The following is a 19,972-nucleotide window of genomic DNA, read 5'->3' on the forward strand; positions in this document are numbered from 1 at the left end:
TTAAATTTCTCTCATGTGTGTTGTCTTTGGTTTTTTTTTTATTTTATTTTTTTTTTTATTACCAATCACATGTATAGATTGAGTACTGGGATTACTGTCATTAGTTTGTGGTTGATTTGTTAAATTATCATTGTTGTTTATTGCTGATTGTTCTTGATTATTAGTTGGTAGCATGTTGCAAAGAAAAAGAAAAGGGTAAAAATACGTTAATACAAAGTCCGAGTACGCTGCATTGTTTCCATGGTGTGGCTTGCCCTTATTTACCCTTTTTTTTTTTTTTGCTTTTTCCTTTTTTTTTTAAAAAAAAATATTCAACACATGGGAAAGAAGCAAACTATTAGGAATCAAATCGATCAAGACATTGACATTAAAGAAGGACAAAGATATGCAAAATCTTTAGGACCCAGAGGCAATCACCAACATGAAGTTGAATTTACAGATGGAACCACAAAACTTGTAACACTTCCACCTCGCTTTCGTAATCTTGTTTGGCTTAAAAGGGGTCACTTTGTGATTGTGGATCCTACTGCTGGTACAGTATCTGAAAAGGTGGGTGGTGAAATAGTACATGTGTTATATCCTAAAGATATCAAGCAATTAAAAGTAGCCGGACAATGGTAAATAAATATAGACAATGTCATGTTGATCTATAAGTTTATAATCATTATGATAGGCCAGAAGAGTTTACGGATAAGAAAGAAGAAAAACAAGATAGCGACGAAGAAGATGAAGATGATGATTTATTCGTAAACAATAATAGACCTGTTTTATCAGAAACTGAATCTAGTGAAGATGAAGAAGATGAGGATTAAATAGTTTAAATACCAATTTGTACAAATAATAATAAAATAGAAAAAAGAACAAAGATAAAAAAAAAGTTCATTTTGATCTGTTTGACAGCATAAAACAGATTTTTTTTACGTGTAAAACGAGGTCACGAATTTAAAAAAGTCGCGTTTTCTTTCCTTCTTTTTTTTTTTTTGCTGCTTCAATCAAATGTCAAAAATGTAAGATGAGTTATTTTCTCTTTTTCTTTCCAACATATTTATATTAATACTATATATATTATAGTAACAACGAAGTTGAACGAATTTTTTCTCACTATGATCAACTTGAATCACTGAACGATCAATTCCGTGTAAAACAGCAAACGTACTCACAACAGTATGCAAGTATATATTATCTTCGACTTATTAAACTACGCGAAGCAATATCAAAAGCATCCAAAGAAAGATGGTCAGGTTTATCAGGTATATGAAAAAGAAATTGGTTTTTGTACCAGTATTGACTTGTTCTTTTGTAGAGGTTCCACGTTATGTTGAAAAGGTACTAAACACACAACCTGGCGAATTATGCTATATGGTTGGCACCATTTATTTGCAAATGAATAAGAAACCTAATGTTTTAAATGATTTAGAAGACGAGGTAATAAAAAATAAAAGTGTAGATCAAAAGTGTATTTACGTCCTTTTATAGGAAACAATTGTTAGACCAGATACACCAGCAAAATATAGAAGTGATGAAGATGTGATATCACTCGAGGATGAATCGGGTCGTGTGGAAATAACGGGTGCTTGCTTATCAAAACAGTTTCTAGTTACTGGTATGATTGTGGGCATCCTTGGTAAAGAAGTAGCTACGGGTACATTTGAAGTGATCGATATATGTTTACCTGGTGTTCCTCCACAAAAGCCTTTAACTACTTTACAAGGTATTTTATGCTGTGTACAAAGAAAAAGTAGTTATAGTTGTTACTAAGATTATTCAAATTTCAGAAACACCAAAATATGTAGCACTTTTGTCAGGTTTAAATATTGGGGAAGCACACTCTGATATGAGAAGACAATTACTATTAGAATTCTTGACGGGTGAATTGGAAGGAGAACAGAGTTCTTCAATCACAAGAGTCATTTTAGCAGGCAACTCTATCATTAAACCAAAAAAAGCAAAAAACAATGAAGGACACGTAGGTATTAATACAAACACACAAAGAAAACTTTTTGACGATTTTTTTTTAAAAAAAAAAAAGAAAAAATATGGATATGATTCTTCTTTGTTTGATATATCAACCATTACACAATTAGATGATTTTTTAGAAGAACTATGCAGTACAGTGGATGTGGATATTATGCCAGGTGCAACAGATCCATCCCAATCTCATTTACCACAACAACGCATGCATCCATCCATGTTTAAACAAGCCCACAAATTATCCACTTTAAATAGTGTATCGAACCCTTATTGGTGTGAAATTGAAAATATCACCTTCTTGGGTACATCAGGACAAAATATAGATGATATTTACAGATATGTAGACAGTGAAGATAGGTTACAAATGGCAGAATCATGCATGTATTGGAGACATATGGCTCCCTCTGCCCCTGATACACTGTGGTCCTATCCATTTAAAGACAGAGATCCATTTATTATTGAACAATGTCCTCACGTATATTTTGTGGGTAATCAACCCGAGTTTGAAGATAATTTGTTATTAGGGCCTGATGGTCAACAAATTAGAGTTATTCTTTTACCTTCCTTTGCTGAAACTGGTACAGTAGTACTACTTAATTTATCTAATTTGGAATGTAGTATTGTAAATATAAGCAATCCTGTGAAAGAAGCGGATCTTATGGATCAATCCTTATAAAAAATAAAAACGGAAATTGAATAGAAAAATATGCAGTAACAGCGAGCAAAGAAAAAAAAAATTCTTTTCTCTTTGTGATAACTTCATGAGTGTTAAATTGCTTTTGCAATCAGGCAGTTGTCGCATTCGTACTTTTACGACCATTCGACAAAGGTCGCTTCATGGATCGTCCATAAAAAGACAACAACAACGCAACACATTTGGTAAAAAAGAAAAAAAAAAGTTTTCAATGATTTAATACTTTAACATGCAGAGCGTATTGCTGACAGCTGGAATAAGACAAAAATTAAATGGTATCCTATACCAGTAGGCCTTGGTCTCAGTGTCATTGGTGTAATTCAATATAGACATATTAAAGAGAGAGAAGAAAAAGAAACTACAGATAAGCCTAAATATAGGGCTACTGGGCCATGGCAGGTAAAAAAAGAAAAAAGGAGGCTTGGGTCTGTGCAGAGGTTTATTAATAAAAAAAAAATATGCATGTATAGGTTCATGTAGCAGCAGCTTTACCTTTACGTACTATGTCTCGTATATGGGGTGCTTTCAATTCACTTACAATCCCCACACCTTTAAGGCCAGCAGGCTTTAAACTATATAGTTGGATCTTTGGTTGTAACTTGGACGAGATGAAAAATCCCAACCTTTATGACTATCCCAATCTTTCTGCCTTCTTTTATCGAGAACTAAAGGATGATGCTCGACCCATTGCTCGAGATGCACCATTGGTCTCTCCTTCAGACGGCAAGGTATTGCACTTTGGTCTTGTGCAAGGCAGAGATATTGAACAAATCAAGGGTATCACCTACAATCTGGATGCTTTACTAGGCAATGGCGAGACCTCTATTTTACCAGTGACCAATGCCGTTTTGGGTAACTCGGATAATATTGTAGTGGACGAAAATGAATTTGCGAATGTGAATGGTATCCCTTATTCATTGGATGATATGTTAGCAGAAGGTACTGACCATCATGCGGTCAAGACTCAGTCGGTTGTGGGCGAGGATGCTGTGGCAGAGGGGCACGAGGCACGACCAAAAGATGAGCGTGCATTATCCAAATTAGCCCACGTTGATTCAAGTACAAATATTAAACCTGGCCATGCATTGTATTTCTGTGTTGTTTATCTTGCTCCAGGAGATTATCATCGATTCCATTCTCCCACAAATTGGGTAGTTGAAACAAGAAGACATTTTGCTGGTATAAAGAAAAGTATAAATGTTTTTTAGTACTCATTCTTTGTTTTTATAGGTGAATTGTTTTCTGTGTCTCCTTATTTTGTAAAGTTATTACAAAATTTGTTTGTTTTGAATGAAAGAGTTGCACTTTTGGGTAAATGGAAACACGGTTTCTTTTCAATGATCCCCGTTGGAGCTACGAATGTTGGGTCCATCAAGATCAATTTTGATGAAGCATTAAAGACAAATAAGAAGGAAGATATCCCATTAGGCACATATACTGAAGTAACTTATAAATCAGCAAGTAAGCTATTAGGAGGCAAACCATTAAGATATGGTGATGAAATGGGTGGATTCTATCTTGGTTCTACTGTAGTCTTAGTCTTTGAGGCACCACAATCATTCAAATTCTGTGTTACTCAAGGACAAAAAGTAAAAATGGGTGAACCCTTGGGAAAATATGAATAATAAAAACAGATCGCGCACATGTAACATTTCTCCTGCTTTTTTTTTTTTTTTTTTTTTTTTTTTTTTTTTTTTTTTTTTAGTTAACCCCCTTAATCTTTTTTTGGGAGCACATACAAGCATGGACAACTCCCCTTTATCTTTTTTATTTATTTAGTTTTGGGCTTTATTTTTATTTTTATTTTATTTTTTTCACTCTTAAAACTTATGACTAATTTTTATTGGTATTCAACGAATGGTATGGTTCAACGTCGACTACCTAACAGGGATTTCACTATGCTTGATCAAGCATTTGAAAGACGAGCTCGGATTCAAATATACGATGATGAGATATTTGGCGCCAACGTATCAGCGCTTGCTAATCCATACCAAGGTACCATGACAGCAGGTGACCTCCATTTTGGCCTCTATAGACATCCGCCTATATGGCGTATGAGTGATGTCAGCCTGGATACCTTGACCTTTATCGGTGATAGTACAATCACTGATAGTACAAATGGTATAAGACATAATAGTCATGGCAACATGATACATGATAAAGAAGATACCACAGATACCACTACAGATGACAACAATCGAAATTTAAAACTGAAAACAATTCAACGTAAAAGGCTTATGGCAACTGTAGAAGAGGATTGTATCGGTTGTTGCAGAATCAGTTGAATTGTTTCTCTCTTGATACTTTTCTTATATACCCCTTCCCCCCCCCTCTCTCTCTTTCTCTCTCTTTACAAATGTAAATAATCCTATTCTTTATTTTCTCGCATCACTTTCTCTTTCTCCCATTTAATAATACAGATCATAGATATTTTTATATCTTCAGCTGTATTGTAAACTTCTTCTTTTTATATATAAAGAGAAGAATATAACCGAAATACACATAATTTTAATTTCGCATGCAATAAAACTAATATCTACTCTGTTTGCACCTTTGTTTTGATATACTGTGTTTCAGAATAAAAAGGGTTCTTCAAGCATGGCATAAATTATGTAACAAAAAAGGATACACATGTGCAAGCAAACTATCTTTTTTTTTATTAAAATAGGAGAATGGCGCAATTTCAATGGCAATTATTCGTTTAGAAAAAAAAAGGAGGGGCAAAACAATATTTCTTTTTAGTGCATATTTATTATATAAAAATCAAAGTCAAAATTAGCATTAAAAACTTGATAGTAGTACTTGGATAAGGCAGTAAAGACGAAGCTCTTGACACAGGTAAATGATAAATGGGTGCTTGATCTGCTTCATCTACTTTTAGGCCACTAGGTGGACTCCCTGCTGCATCACACCTGTAGTACTTAGCACATGCTTGACTACATAAATCTTTGATAACACCTTCGCTGCAACTATTCCTACAGGAAGATTCCTTTCCATGACATTCAGCTACAGTCACAGGCCAATGATAAGGTGGGGTAATGGGAACATGATTCTTTAAATGAAGAAGAAGATTACACTCCTTGGTTATTTTTTTTTCTGTAAAACGATTAACTTTTTACCTTGCAAGAACATCCCCAAGCCATTGTAGTCGTATTGCAGAAACTAAAAAAGAATTTTACTTATATTCAAGACACACCATTGCATACTTTTTTTTTACTGTTACTTTTTTGTAGTATAGTCATCGCCACCACATTGATCCTACTCTATGTATGAATACACCATTTATTGTAATGATTGATCCTTTTTTCTTTTTTTACCTTACAAAAAGCTAGCTGACTGTTACATACACTTTCTTTTTCCGTCGTATTTAATTGTTTGATAGACCACGTAGTCACTGGTAATCCAACTAAAGCAATTAAATAAGTATTTATAAATCATATACAATAATTTTATCTTAATACTGTATGGACGATAGGGAGAACTCCCAGCACTAGGACCGCTTTCTTCTAAAATTGGATCAAAATCAAGTTCTTTACTAAACGCCAACTGCATTATAAGCAATAAAATAAACAAATATATGTTCATTAGACCTAGAAAAAGAAAAGGGAAAGAAAGCCCCATTTTTTCTTTTTGGGAACAAAATATTATAAATACTCGTGTAAATCATGGAATGAAAGGGAGAGAAAGAGCTTTACAACGACCATGTTACACGTTCTTCCTATTTTCCTATCCTCCTTTTGTCTTTCCACCCCCCTCTCCCATTTGTCTCTTCAGTTGGTTTTATTGATCTGTCAAATTTATATGTAATTTCCGTAAATTTGTCAGTGGTCTTATTTTTATATACTCAATCTTTACATCTTTATGCAGGAGTACTACAAAGCTTTTTTTTTTTTTTTTCTATCAATTAAATGAAAGAAATAAAAGATGAAGCATTTATTCGCATCATATATCCATGTTTATCATTTGCATTGATTAAGTATATAAAAGCGAGTTTTAAAATAGTTGCTGTAACAAGAGTGGTACGTTTAGGTCATAAATACAGTCTTGATTTTATGTCATTTTCTAATGGCATGCCAATTCTATAAAATCGGCTGCTTGTATTTACTTCGTGGAACAAAACATATTTATCCTTCATCAGACTCGGCTCCTTTACATTTAAGCGAGCTTCTGCAACCACTTCAACATTTTTCTTTTTTCTACACAAAAGCATCAATAGTTTGTTTAAAATAATATCTATATCAAAAGCATAAGAATTTTTCTATCGAATAGTAAAAGTATAATATACTGTATAGGTCAACTCATCTTTATAAACTTAGAATTTTTTATATTTCATCCCAAAAGCAGTATCATAAACAAAAAATCCAGAAAATCTGATGATTTGTATAAAAACATAATCTTTTGTGTTGACTGGTCTAAAGTTAAAATTTCATCAAGGATTTCACAGGTAATACGGAGAAAGGCAAGATACTTGCAACAAAAGAGTCTCCTTGCTTTCTATTCTGATGCTTTTATTGACAATTTGTTATGTCAGCTCGGGAACAAATTTACAAATTCTTCTTTTTTATAGTTTGTTTTGAGTTACATATTCAATTAATAAATCACATACATGATGTGCAATGCTCATAGCCTGAACCAAATCTCTAACAGAATCTTGGGATGAGAGTATAGGTGCTTCAAAAATTAATTTTTGATACCTGACCGTTTCGGTTGCGACAAACCCACTAGCTAACAAAAAAGGCAAACGCTCTCAGTGTCCTAACCTTTTTTCAGATCCAGTCTTCAATTTCTTTCAGATAATATCTTATTTGACGTATTGCTGGTCATTGTAGCTCAAATAATACATAGTCGCATAACAGTAGCTATTTTATCCACTTTAAATCAGTAAATTTTGATCAAGTTTTATAATTGAAAAATGTACTTTATTAACTCTAGGAATCCTTTCTGTTAAACATTAATTTGGTAAAACTATGGTTTACATTAGTCATAAGCAAATGTAATCTAAAAGTTAAACTGTTGGTATGATTGTTGATTTCTTATGCAATAGTGTTTGATCGTGATGCTATAATAAAGCGTGCGCTATAACTTATATTCCATAGAATGTGAATGGACTTCGTATAAAACATTAATATTATTGCCTTCCTTCCAATCATGCTTTAGATTATGTCATTCTAATTCATGTTTATAGAAGCCCTTTTTCATTTTTTCATTTATTTTAAAAGAATGATTCTTCATCAAATTCTAGTTTATACAACTGACAACCTTAAAAAATATTGTCTACTTTAATTCCAGGCAATAGCTAATGATGTAAACTATTTGAATCTTGCTTACGCTATTCTTCGAGTCCAAACATTTAGATATCTTTCTGTTAGAGTTAAAATTTTTATTTGTATAGTAATCAAAATCATTATATTATCCTTAATTAAAAGCGATATATTTGGTTTAAATGCTTCAAGCATCTTATATTTTCTTTTTAATCAATCCATGTTTAAGATATTGTTCTAGTTTTATATGTTAAGGTATTTCTTAACTGCCCTTAAATCTGAATAATATATCAATTTCTAGTGAGTACAGTAAACTTTTCATGGATAATTATGGTGTTGCGATCTTCTAAACCTCCATCATACTGCAAGTAAAAATTCGACTTGGATATCGCTTTCCAGGGCCATATATTCATAATTTGTTGTAAGGTATTCTTCTGTACTTCTTACAGTTCTGCTTTACCATTAATGTTAATAGAAATGTGGCTTAATCTTTAATTTCTACTCTTATGATTAGTATCAGTATTATTATTGCTATTCATGCCCAAATCCAAGAATTTCATCTTTCTTCTAACGGCCTATAGTTCAAATATCTCTTTTTAGCGCATATATCGTTTCTTGGGTCATCTTTAAATATTAATATCAACAGTAAGTATTTGTAGCACTTACTTTAAAGAAGAATCTAAGTCATTCAATCATATTTTATGATTATTAGGCTAGTTTTTGATGCATATACGAAATGAATAGCAGAAGAATTGGCCAGAAAGATAAGTGGAGCACTCACAGACTCAATTTTCAATTGTCATGTCGTAAGGAACACAATTTTTAGGATCACAAACTGTTCTTGCGCGTTTATTTCTCTATATAACAAAAATGCTTTCCCAATATGTAAATTTGGTATTTCGCAAAGTCTCTCTGTATAAAAGATTGAAACATTGCTTAAAGTGGTAGGCCTAGTTGTGTTTAATGAAATTGTCAAAGGTAGTTTAATTTCAAAGTTAACTTACGGGCACTATCAACGCTATGATGCGTAAAGAAGATACAATGTTATAATAGCTCACATAGTCTATCGACAGTACTGACCGGACATGTGCTATTTATTATATAGAAATTCCCAATTAATAGCAAAACTATTCTGCTGATTTCATGATAATTTTGCTTGCAAATAAAAAAAAAAAAAAGCAAATATATTTTGATCAACTATAACGCAGCATCAATAAAATATAAAGCGGGATTATACGATTTCTCATATCTTAAAATAACCATGGCAAGATAATTTTTATTACTATCTGCAACAAGTAAAGTTGTATGAACATTGTACTGTATTTATTAATTACCATCTTTTGTCGTTAAAATTAAAGTACTTTTAGCAAAAGTGATTTTAGTAAACCCGATTATAACTTGAATATCCACAGAAAAGTAGCTAATGGATAAATGCTTATATTCTGTAGAATTATACAAAGCACACAGAGTGGTAAGTCTTCATGATATGGTCAACAAATTCAGTCTAGATAACATTGATTTATGCCATGTCTTTGTCAGTAAGCATATACATGGGCTTGGTCTCAATGCTTTTTAATTTTGAGAACTATACTGTCTTTTCAGCAGTTTTTTTTTTAGGAAGAATTGGTGGTGATATTGAAAAAAGTATAGTTGTAATTTCATTCAAATTTTACAACGAGAAACTAGGAAAGTGTAGCAATAGTATATGAAGAGAACTTTGTGCAAATCGATGTTGTTCTAAACCAAACACTGCAGAACTATTAAGAAAAGCAATATAATATGTTTAAATCATCTATCTGTTGATGTGAGTTTTTTCTGAGAAAGTACAATGTTCTTTGTGATAGTCTAAAGTATAATTGCTTAGTTATTTAGTTTTTTGTCTCAAAAACTTTAACAACAGCCTAAAGCTTTCTTTAAAGGATGTTAGAAATTGACTGTCTCACACTAGCTCAAGTCTTTCGTGAATAGTATTGGCGGGGATCCTCTCTTGTATCCTCAACTGGAAAGGTTCGTCAACCTTGTGTACAGCACCATTACTCACCCGTACTCTTTGGCAAAATACATTTTCCTTCGTGAGATTACTGACAATGACAATTTTGATGTTGCTAATTTGATCAACTGAGACTTATTTGCAGAAGTGTGGCTTTCCTTAATTGCTTATAACAGATGTGCAGTGCAAAATAACATAACACGAGGTATGCATCAGCGCATTGAGCTTCATATTGAACTCTATTTTCAAATCAATGGTACCAGCAGCCTTGGTTTATTTTCGCTCAAAAAAGTTCAATCTATGAGGGTACCAAGATCTACAATACTTGTGCTCTTAATGCCCACATGGAATTTGATAACCATCTCAGACTGTTATATCTCATAATATAAAATTCAACGAGATTGAAAAATGCTGTATTCTTATTTAATATCATTGTATCTAGAATATATATCCTTTTCGTAAAGATTTAATTAAGTCCTTTCTGATTAATTAATTTAGCTGTAGCTCTAGTATTAATAAATTTTAATACAAAGATCTGCAAGTGGACTGTTTATATTTATTTCTTAAATTGATTTATTTTTCATTTATGTGTGTTTATATCAGGAGCATTGTTAAAACAACTTGTATTTGCAGATGAATAATCAAACTTCGTCTGGAACAAATTAGCCTCATCAAAAAGGAGCCCATGATTCATTTTTATATAAATTCAAAATTATTAAGCAATCTTGAACACAACTTCTCTATCACAATCGAATACGTGGAATCCTCTCATCGAAGGTTTAAAGTGTTGAAATCCTCTTGTATCTGTTATTCATCTTGTTGAGGGCGAGATGTATTAAGCCGAAATACGTGCTTTTATGTATTATCATACAGAAGTAACTTGTAATGAAAATAGTCGTTAACACCAATATTAACCTTGAGGAGTTCATTGGCTATTTCATGTTATTTTATACCAATATTTAGTGACATATTTGTAAATAGTATTTGCTAATTGAACTGCACTTGGTTTTGATTGAGATGTTCTTTTCTTCAAATAAACTTTACATTATCTTGTTTTATTAGAGAACATACAAATGTCTTAATAAAACATGAATCAAAACGAAATTCAAAAATGAATGAGGAATTCGACAATTTTTGGATAAATAAAAAAGGCGTAAATTTGTGGCTGCTTTGATGTGACTACTATAATATGACTGGCTTTTGCGTGGATTTCTCTGGACGTCTAGATACAGTCGAAGAAGGCATAAGTGCCAAATATTCACTTACAAAACCCCTCTCTTTCTTTTTCCCGGCCCTATTAGGTAACCATATGAACATGCGGAAAGGTGATGCTGTAAAGCGTAAATGTATTCAGAAAAATGGAGAGAATTGAAAACGAATGGATAAATAGATGGATGGATGGATGGATAGATTGAATATGTGGATTTGATATAGCAAACAAATACAATAACTTGAATAATTTCATAACTGCAAAAAATATGCATGTGGTTCACTAAATACATTAAATTGGAAGACTCAATTTCATTTTGATTTCTCTTATATTTTGAATACACAACCGCTTAGACAGCATCTTATTCCTTTCCTTTTGCATTACATCTCAGTATTAACTTATTTTATAGGTGTAATTGAATAGACATGGCTCACGCTCCCAGAAATTCCGTTCTTGTTCCCGGTGTCAGCCGTTACAGCCGTTCCGCTGTTTACTCCAAGAAGGCCTTGTACAAGCGCCAAAAGACCAACGTTGCTGCTCCTGCTAAGCAAACCGTTGCTGAAAAGACTGTTGAAGTCAAAGGTGCCAAGAATGGCGGTAAGCGTACCGTTCCTGCCCAAAAGGCTCCTCGTTTCTACCCTGCTGAAGATGTTCCTCAACCCAAGGTCAACCGTAAGTCTGCTAAGAAGACTGCTCTTCGCTCCAACATCACCCCTGGTACCGTCTTGATCCTCTTGGCTGGTCGCTACCGCGGAAAGCGTGTTGTCTTCTTGAAGCAATTGGACTCTGGTCTCTTGCTTGTCACTGGTCCTTTCAAGGTCAACGGCGTTCCTCTTCGTCGTGTCAACCAAGCTTATGTTATTGCTACTTCCTCAAAGCTTGACCTCTCTTCCGTCAAGGTAACATAAAGAAGATGTTTGTATGTATATTTTATTTATTGTTTTCTAGATTGATGAAAAATTCAATGATGCTTACTTTAAGAAATCTGCCAAAACTGAAAAGGCTTTCCTTGAAGGTGAACAGGTAAAGACAGTACACAACACAGCGGGAAATTTTACAACAGATAAACTAAGTCATATTATAGAAGAAGGCTGCTTTCCCTGAATCCAAAGCTGCTGACCAAAAGGCTCTTGACAAGGAAATCCTTGCTGTTGCTGCCAAGAATGCTTATTTCGTTTCTTACTTGAAGTCTACCTTCAGCCTTCGCAAGGGTCAATTCCCTCACGACATGAAGTTCTAAATTGAAGAAAAGAAATATGAAGTAATGCCAGAAAATTGACATAAATTTATTAATAAAAAAAGCAGGAATAAATAAAACCAACTCTCTTTTTGTGTGAAAATGCAAGATGAACAATGTTGTTTCTAAATTTGGAAATTAATGGCTGTCAAATAAGCAAAATAAAGAATAGGGATAAGGAGGAATTAATTGTAGGGTGTTTACGAGTAAGGGATGAAATATATAATGCGTTTGTTTTTCTTTTTATCCCTTTTTCTTTTCTTTTTTTTTTTTTTCTAATTTAATGTACAATGAAAAGTGAACGAGGGCTTTGTTTCTTTATTGGCTGGTTCAGTTTCATTGTTACTTTGACAGCATTCACTATTTTTGCTAAAGGATCAAAAACAAACATGATAAGCGCATTTTCTAATGTAATTCCTAACAATAGCAACTATTATGTATACGCAAATGTTTATTGTCTCTTTATAGAATTGCTCAAACATAGAATTACAAAAGGATCAATGCGAATTTGTCCAGTCGTCTTGTGATGGATTTACAGCCATTTACTTAAAATTGTATTATTGTTTAGGTATTTGGAAACAGGCTGCAGCTATTATTCTTGTAAATCAAGTTTAAACCGTTACCTCCTCCTTTTATTTTAATGCATATTTCTTAGTTGATATGTTTACTCGTATTGTTTGGAGCTATTAGTATCGTGGCTTCAGATTTCTTTTGTAAGAACAAGAAATCTAGCTTTGAAATTAAATAATCTTATACATATTTGCTAGGCCCCAATCTGCAGACAATTTCTTCTAAACTTCAATTATCTGAAAGTATGGTAAGTATAAAATAGTGGTTAAAAGGAACGTAAAGATGGAATTAAATACCTATTTTTAAGGCTGGCGTTACCATTTTGGCTTTTGGAAATGGAAGCCCTGATTTATTCAGTACTTTTAGGTATCCTTTTATACAAAAAAAAAAAAAAAAAAAAAGAAACATAACGCTAAGCATATGTGTAGTGCGATGGATTCTGGTGCTGGATCATTGGCCATAGGGGAACTGATTGGTGCAGCATTTTTTATTGTGGCTGTAGTATCTGGTTGTATGGGAATTATTAAACCTTTTCAATCCCAAAGGGTCACTTTTATGCGAGATGCTACTTATTTATTAGGTGCAGCGTTGATTATGACATGGATTGCTTATAATCAGAGCATACATTGGTACCATGGTATTATCTTGATTGTATATTATGTGAGTTATGTCGTTGTTGTTATGCTTGGTGCATATAGAAATCGTGGCTACAACAATGCAAATATGATTGAACAAAAGCCAGCTCATGAAATTGATCTAGTTGATGAATCTACTTGCCTACTACCAAATGATTTGACTACCAAAAGAAGAAAGTGTAAGATAGGAAAAATAAAAATATGTTTATGCACTAAAGCTTGTCAATGTTAGATGGAAAGCCATCTAGTCTATTGATACCTGCTCGAAGATTTTCCGTTAATTCAAACTTATCGGATTCTTACAGTCAGCGTGTAAGACATTCCCTTCAACCAACAACACCCGAAGGAATTTCTCCTACTTCTGCTACTTTTATTTCGCATCCAAACAATAGATTGCCACGTACGAAAAGTACTCATTCCACTAGAACATACAAGCGTTCTATAACTCCAAAGCCTGGTTTTAGAACATCTATATTTGGTGCAATTGAAGTAAAAAGAGCAAAAAATAACCATGCTCATATTAACACTCCTTTGTAAATTAGTTTCAAGAAAAAATAAACAGTTTTAGAAGAGCAATGAGCTCACAAGTTATCCCTTCACCTACTCGCCGTGAACGCCAAGCCTCAATGCCAGCGCACGGATGTATATACCAATACAATACCAATATTCATCAGAAAAATAGACCAAGAGCACTGACGTCATCAGCAACTCAAGACTACTTTACTTATCTTTCTACTCAGCAAGAACCTACTGCAGCTACGACTCGTACAAATGATGGGCAACTGGAATCAAATGGATATCCAGAATTAATTGTTCCAGAGATTAGGTTAGCTCCGCCTACTAATGATGATGAGGAACAGCATTCAGAAGAATTCTATGACTGCCAACATACACCACAGCATAGCTTTTATCATTCAATGAGAGATCAAAGTTACTCTACATTGGACTGTGAATCTTATCTTACTGCTTCACAAAGCTACAATGAACTCGTTAGTCCCACATACTCTTTCATGGATCAATGTTTTAGCTCATCTTTAACAGATAATCACATGTCTGCTCTTTTTGGACAGGAAGAGAATGCGATTGAGGAAGAAGAGATAACTTTAATACAATCTTTGTTCCCTACTTTACAAGACTTTCGCAAAAAAACAACATTTTCTAAGGTGAATGCTATCATCGCGGCTCCTTTCGTGCTTGTTTTTACATTGACGTTGCCGGTAGCAGAACTGAAGGAACAAAAGGTGGATGATGTTCTTGGTTTTGGTGAAGACTCAAACGAAGCACGACAACAGCAGCAATCAGCATCCACATTGGCAGTAAACAATTACTTGTCTGTTCCTCTTTCTGACAATGAAGCTCCGTTCAGTGAAGTAAAGTCAGTGATTATTACTAATGAAATAAGTACAAACCAAGGATGTAATAGTCAACTACTTGCCCTTCAATCTGTGTTTAGTTCAACATTCGTATTTAGCTTAGCAGCTGGTAATGTGCTTTTATTAAAAACAAAAAGTTAAAGAAAATTCTAAAAGAAAAACTTTGTGAATGAATAGTAAACAGGATCATATCCCCTATGCTTGTTTGCATCGGAACATTGATAGGACTCATCTTTGCTATACTCATTCTTAAACTTACAAGAAAAAATGAGCTTCCAAGCTGGTTTTGGATGATTTCATTAGTTGGCTTCTTTGTCGCTCTTAACTGGATTTTTTTGCTTGTAAATCAGGTGGTTGGAATTCTTCAAGCACTTGGAAAGATCTTTGTAATAAGTGATTCTATTATGGGTCTTACTATTTTTGCATTTGTACGCATAATTTATTAGGAAACACTCATGTATTTGACTTTATTAATGAAATGTTTCTATCATAGGGAAATAGTGCTGGCGATCTGGTTGCAAATACAGCTCTTACAAAGGTACATACAAAACTAAATAAAATAAAAAAAATTGCTGCTTACACTAAAATTAATTAGATTGGATTTCCAACAATGGCAATTTCCGCTTGTTATGCAGGCCCATTATTAAGTAAAGTAAGATAAGTTTTTAAAATTCTTTATTCTAAACGAAAGAGGATCACATAGATACAGTATTAGGAGTCGGTATATCATCGTCTTATCAAATATGGAAAGCTGGGCAACCCTACAAGCTTAATATTTCACCGTCCATTATGGTGACATCTGCTGGACTTATAACTGTACTTTTAAGTACCATATTGGCCACAAATATGAACGGTTACCGTGTGACAAGCAAACTTGGAATATGGATGATTCTTGTCTATTCGTTTTGCATTTTAATCAGCTTTCAATTGGAGTTCAACTTGATTTAAAGCATGTTGTGACTCTTTTTTAATAGCATGGAACACACAATTCAAAAAACCAAAAGCCTTTTTTTATCTTTTTCTCTCCCATCTTTTTTATTTTTTTTTAATTGAAACCACTTGAGCAAGAAACATAATTTGCTGCTTTTTTGAATCTCTCTATGGATTCAACATGGTAACATATAAAATAAAGCCAATCTATTTACTTTATCTAATGTCTATTTTAAAAGCTCTTTAAATACAATAAAAAAGGGTCGTCGCAATTATAAATGTATCTATGACCCAGAGCTAGATTTTCAAGGCTTAAAAAAAAGTAAACATGCTATATTTCAGTATGAAGACGATATCACTGTTAGTACACATATATGATATACATATTCACAAATCTTATATTTCTTTTTAAACAGTCTACTTCAGTATTACCATTGCAAGATCCTCGTATTGATAAAGCAAACTATGAAAAAAATTTCTCAAAGGGCAAATTTCTGTATAAAAGACGTCTACATATTGTTGAATACAAAGTAGTGTAAATTTTATATGAAGCTTTCTAAAAACAAAACTAAGCTTTTTGAATAGTTTGATGAGCATTCTGTTGGACCAAAGCCTCTTACAAAAGTACTTGTCTCTCAGCTATCTCCTTTGATGACTGAAACTCAAATTACAACATACTTTTCAATCTATGGTCAAGTTTCTTTAGTAGAAATTGAAAAGTGTCCAACCACTGGCGGATCATTAGGCATTGCGCATGTTCATTTTGAAAATGACGCTATTCAAGACGGCCATGTTTGTGCTTGTCAGGCAGTTGAAAAAGGCAATGGAAGAAGAATGGGGTCTGCTGAAAGTGTTAGGGTTTGCTTTGATGCAACAGGTAAGCAAAGGAAAATAAAAAAGATGCAGTGATATGTTAAAGCAGACTGTAATAACAGGTGAGAAATTAAGAGAAGCAATCAAACAGGCATCAGGAATAAAATCAGATAAACCAACTACTGAACGCTCTCATACACTTCTTCGTTCTCGTCAGCCATCACCTCGTAAAAATGACGATTATAGGTATGGAGAAGACAGTCGGAGACATGATGCAAGACACCATTATTCTCGTTATGATTATTATGATGATGATTATGGATATTCAAGACATCACCATGGGAGCAGGCCTCCTCATTACCATTCTTCTCGATATCCTCCTCCAAGATACTCAGATCATTATCATTATGACCATCCTTCAAGACATTCAAGATGGAGTCATCATTACAGAAGTCGCAGCAGAAGTAGAGAGAGATACTATAAGGAAAGAGACAATGATTGGGGAAGAGATCGAAGTAAAAGACACACTGATGATAAAAGATATATTGAAGAAAAGCCGCATGTGCAGTATCCTTTGCTGCTTATTTCTAGAAAGTGCTTGCCTTTTATAAGAGGCGCATTGGAGGATTTGAAGAAGATGTTTTACTATTATAATTGTATCGATGTAAAGACAAGAGAAGAGCGATCTAGTGTATCATTCTGACTGTATATATTATATTAGGTATATTCCGATGACGAGAACTGGGTGATTGTATTTGATTCGCTGCCTTTGGCAAAAAAGGCATTAATTGCCACTAATCAACAATCACTTTTGGGCCACAAACTTGTCATTACATCAAAGTTCCCTGTAACAGACTATGAAAAGCCCGCAGAAAAAGTAATAAATGAAACCATTAATAAACCACAAAGCGAATCAGACAAGAACCGTCATAACCATACAAACACAGAAGAGAAAAGCAACTATAACTCTATTGCAACGATAACGACGACGACTAATGACAACAGTACCCTGTCCAACTCATTTATGGATATTATACCTAATAAACCTGTAACAGCCCAAGATTTAATTTTTCAACAACTGGCGGACATATTCATCAGTGATGTAAAATCTCGTATTGCAGGACCAGTAATTCATGACTTTATAAAGACAGAACGGGCCAAACGTCTAGAAGCCTCACTAAATGATAGTAAAGAAGCACGTTTAGATAATGTTCAAATGGTCCAAAAGAGTATTATAGAATCAATTACTACCAATAGCACCAAATTGCCGAGATTTAAGAAAAAGCAGCAGTTTGAGTTGCCTACGAAGCGTAAATTTGATACTTTATTAAATGATTATAACGAAACAAGTGGATCAAGCGCACATATCAGCAAACATCAAAAAACACAAGAAGAAACTACACCTGCATTTACTACGGGCTCCAGCTCTGAAGAAGGTGAATATCGTACTGAACCAGAGAGTAGTGATCAAGAAGAGGATGATCTCTCAGTACGCATAAGACAAAAGGAGAGACGAACTAGACGACTTTGCGACTATTTGAGTGACGAAGAGGAAAGCGATGAGGATGATACAGTTCGGCAGGAACTTCATGAAGATGAAGAGGAGTCGGATGATGGAGAAGACGATGAAGAATTCGAATTTGAGAACGGGTCTGTCGAGCAGTATGAATCAGATGAGGATGACGACTTTGAAAATTTTATATCCAACAAAAAACGCAAAAGAGCTTACAACAAAAAGCAATCAATTGTAAATAAAAGACAAAGGAAATTAGACGCATACACAGATAATGAGGAGGAATATGAAGCGATTAAAGCGAAAAAGAAGCCAGGAAGAAAGAAAAAATATACATTTATTGACAAAGTCCAAAATGGTACTTTATCGAATAGCTCTTTGTATACCGAAGAAGATCACGAAAAGCAAGAGGAACAAGAAGAGCAAGAACAAGAGGAAGAGGAGGAATTTGATCGAGAAGCTTTGGAAAAGATATTATTGGAACATACAGATGTGTCAGACCTTGAAGAGACATCAAAAGATGATGAAGGCAGTGTTTTTAATCCCTTCAATGAAACACAAGATGTTGAAGAATTTTATTTTCTTCGTGCAGCAATTTTGGAAAAATACGAAGACAAAGAACAAGGTAAGAGAAATGAGAAAAAGGCCAGAAATGAACAGGAATTGAAGTCAATCATTAGGACCAGTGACAAATATTGTTCGTGGAGGATGCGCAAGAGCTTGTGTAGTAACCAAGATTCCAGATGCTGTAAAGGCTACTTATCTTCCAAGAAACAAAGCATTAATCGAGTTCCCCTCTGAGTCCGGCAAAATATCTTCTCGTGCTACACGAGTCAATAATCGTCGTCTAGCTATTGGAATGGAAATGCAGAAAAAGACAATAGACTCTGATATTCTTAAATTCAATCAACTAAAGAGTCGAAAGAAACAACTCAAATTTGCAAAATCGCCTATTCATGATTGGGGATTGTTTGCAGAAGAGCATATTGATGTTAATGATATGGTGATTGAATATGTAGGAGAAATGATTCGACAACAAGTTGCTGAAGAAAGGGAAAAACAATATGAAAGATGCGGTATTGGCAGTAGCTATTTATTCAGAGTGGATGATGATACGGTTATTGATGCAACAAAGAGAGGAAGTATAGCTCGTTTTATCAACCACTGCTGCTCTCCTAATTGCAGTGCCAAAATTATTACAGTAGATAAACAAAAGAAGATTGTGATATATGCAAATAGGGATATTGAGCCTGGAGAAGAGATAACGTATGATTACAAGTTTCCAATTGAAGCTGAAAAAATACCTTGTTTATGTGGCAGTAAATTCTGCAAGGGAACGTAAGTCATATATGCTATTGCCTTTTTCTTTATCAGTGTCTAACTTCTTTATTGTCTTTGTTACATAGGCTTAATTAATGATAGGAAAGACATAGATGTAATTGCGTTTGTATAAATAGAAAAAAAAAAAAATAGCGTTTGTTTGAAAGGAAATTCCTTTCAAACAATACAATGCGTTTTGTACTTAATAACCTTAGATAAAATCATGTAACACTCGCAAAATTATCAATAAAAGTTAATGCATGTGTTCAAGTAAGCTTTGTAAAGTCCTTTTATTTTTCTGCTTTAAAATATGGGCTTATTTGTTGTAAAGAAAGAATAAGGTTGGTGAAAGCTTTGTTTATTAAATTAAATCGGAAAATATTCACTTTTTACTGTGCACAAAAATAAAGATTACTATATTTTTCACAGTTTAAATACAAATAAAAAATAGATTC

The 19,972-nt window shown here is 33.6% G+C and overlaps 5 protein-coding genes across 5 annotated transcripts; 4 read left to right on the plus strand and 1 right to left on the minus strand.

The window, feature by feature from the left end:
- Window positions 1–318: 318 nt before the first annotated feature.
- On the plus strand, window positions 319–4,290 carry RO3G_14225 (uncharacterized protein; the record flags this gene model as incomplete). The annotated part of the gene is made up of 12 exons (XM_067668809.1): window positions 319–617; window positions 674–746; window positions 901–923; window positions 1,072–1,172; window positions 1,304–1,425; window positions 1,477–1,711; window positions 1,857–1,970; window positions 2,085–2,593; window positions 2,765–2,850; window positions 3,046–3,064; window positions 3,136–3,844; window positions 3,896–4,290. The coding sequence occupies 12 exons, from the start codon at window positions 319–321 to the stop codon at window positions 4,288–4,290; spliced, it is 2,685 nt and encodes an 894-aa protein (XP_067524910.1).
- Window positions 4,291–4,665: 375 nt separating this feature from the next.
- RO3G_14226 (uncharacterized protein) lies at window positions 4,666–4,950 on the plus strand (the record flags this gene model as incomplete). The annotated part of the gene is made up of 1 exon (XM_067668810.1): window positions 4,666–4,950. One exon carries the CDS (start codon window positions 4,666–4,668, stop codon window positions 4,948–4,950), a length of 285 nt encoding a protein of 94 aa, XP_067524911.1.
- A 467-nt stretch (window positions 4,951–5,417) lies between these two features.
- RO3G_14227 (uncharacterized protein) lies at window positions 5,418–5,808 on the minus strand (the record flags this gene model as incomplete). Its single annotated transcript, XM_067668811.1, has 2 exons — window positions 5,418–5,717; window positions 5,785–5,808. 2 exons carry the CDS (start codon window positions 5,806–5,808, stop codon window positions 5,418–5,420), a joined length of 324 nt encoding a protein of 107 aa, XP_067524912.1.
- Window positions 5,809–11,551: 5,743 nt separating this feature from the next.
- RO3G_14228 (60S ribosomal protein eL6) lies at window positions 11,552–12,366 on the plus strand (the record flags this gene model as incomplete). Its single annotated transcript, XM_067668812.1, has 3 exons — window positions 11,552–12,025; window positions 12,075–12,149; window positions 12,211–12,366. 3 exons carry the CDS (start codon window positions 11,552–11,554, stop codon window positions 12,364–12,366), a joined length of 705 nt encoding a protein of 234 aa, XP_067524913.1.
- Window positions 12,367–12,653: 287 nt separating this feature from the next.
- RO3G_14229 (uncharacterized protein) lies at window positions 12,654–19,613 on the plus strand (the record flags this gene model as incomplete). Its single annotated transcript, XM_067668813.1, has 16 exons — window positions 12,654–12,773; window positions 12,832–12,963; window positions 13,019–13,076; window positions 13,131–13,180; window positions 13,241–13,299; window positions 13,362–13,747; window positions 13,801–14,057; window positions 14,111–14,938; window positions 15,435–15,479; window positions 15,537–15,593; window positions 16,288–16,401; window positions 16,457–16,748; window positions 16,807–17,348; window positions 17,406–18,822; window positions 18,878–19,535; window positions 19,604–19,613. The coding sequence occupies 16 exons, from the start codon at window positions 12,654–12,656 to the stop codon at window positions 19,611–19,613; spliced, it is 5,025 nt and encodes a 1,674-aa protein (XP_067524914.1).
- Window positions 19,614–19,972: the final 359 nt, after the last annotated feature.

This window comes from Rhizopus delemar, genomic scaffold (genome assembly GCF_000149305.1).
Source record: "Rhizopus delemar RA 99-880 supercont3.13 genomic scaffold, whole genome shotgun sequence".
Classification (NCBI taxonomy): domain Eukaryota; kingdom Fungi; phylum Mucoromycota; class Mucoromycetes; order Mucorales; family Rhizopodaceae; genus Rhizopus; species Rhizopus delemar.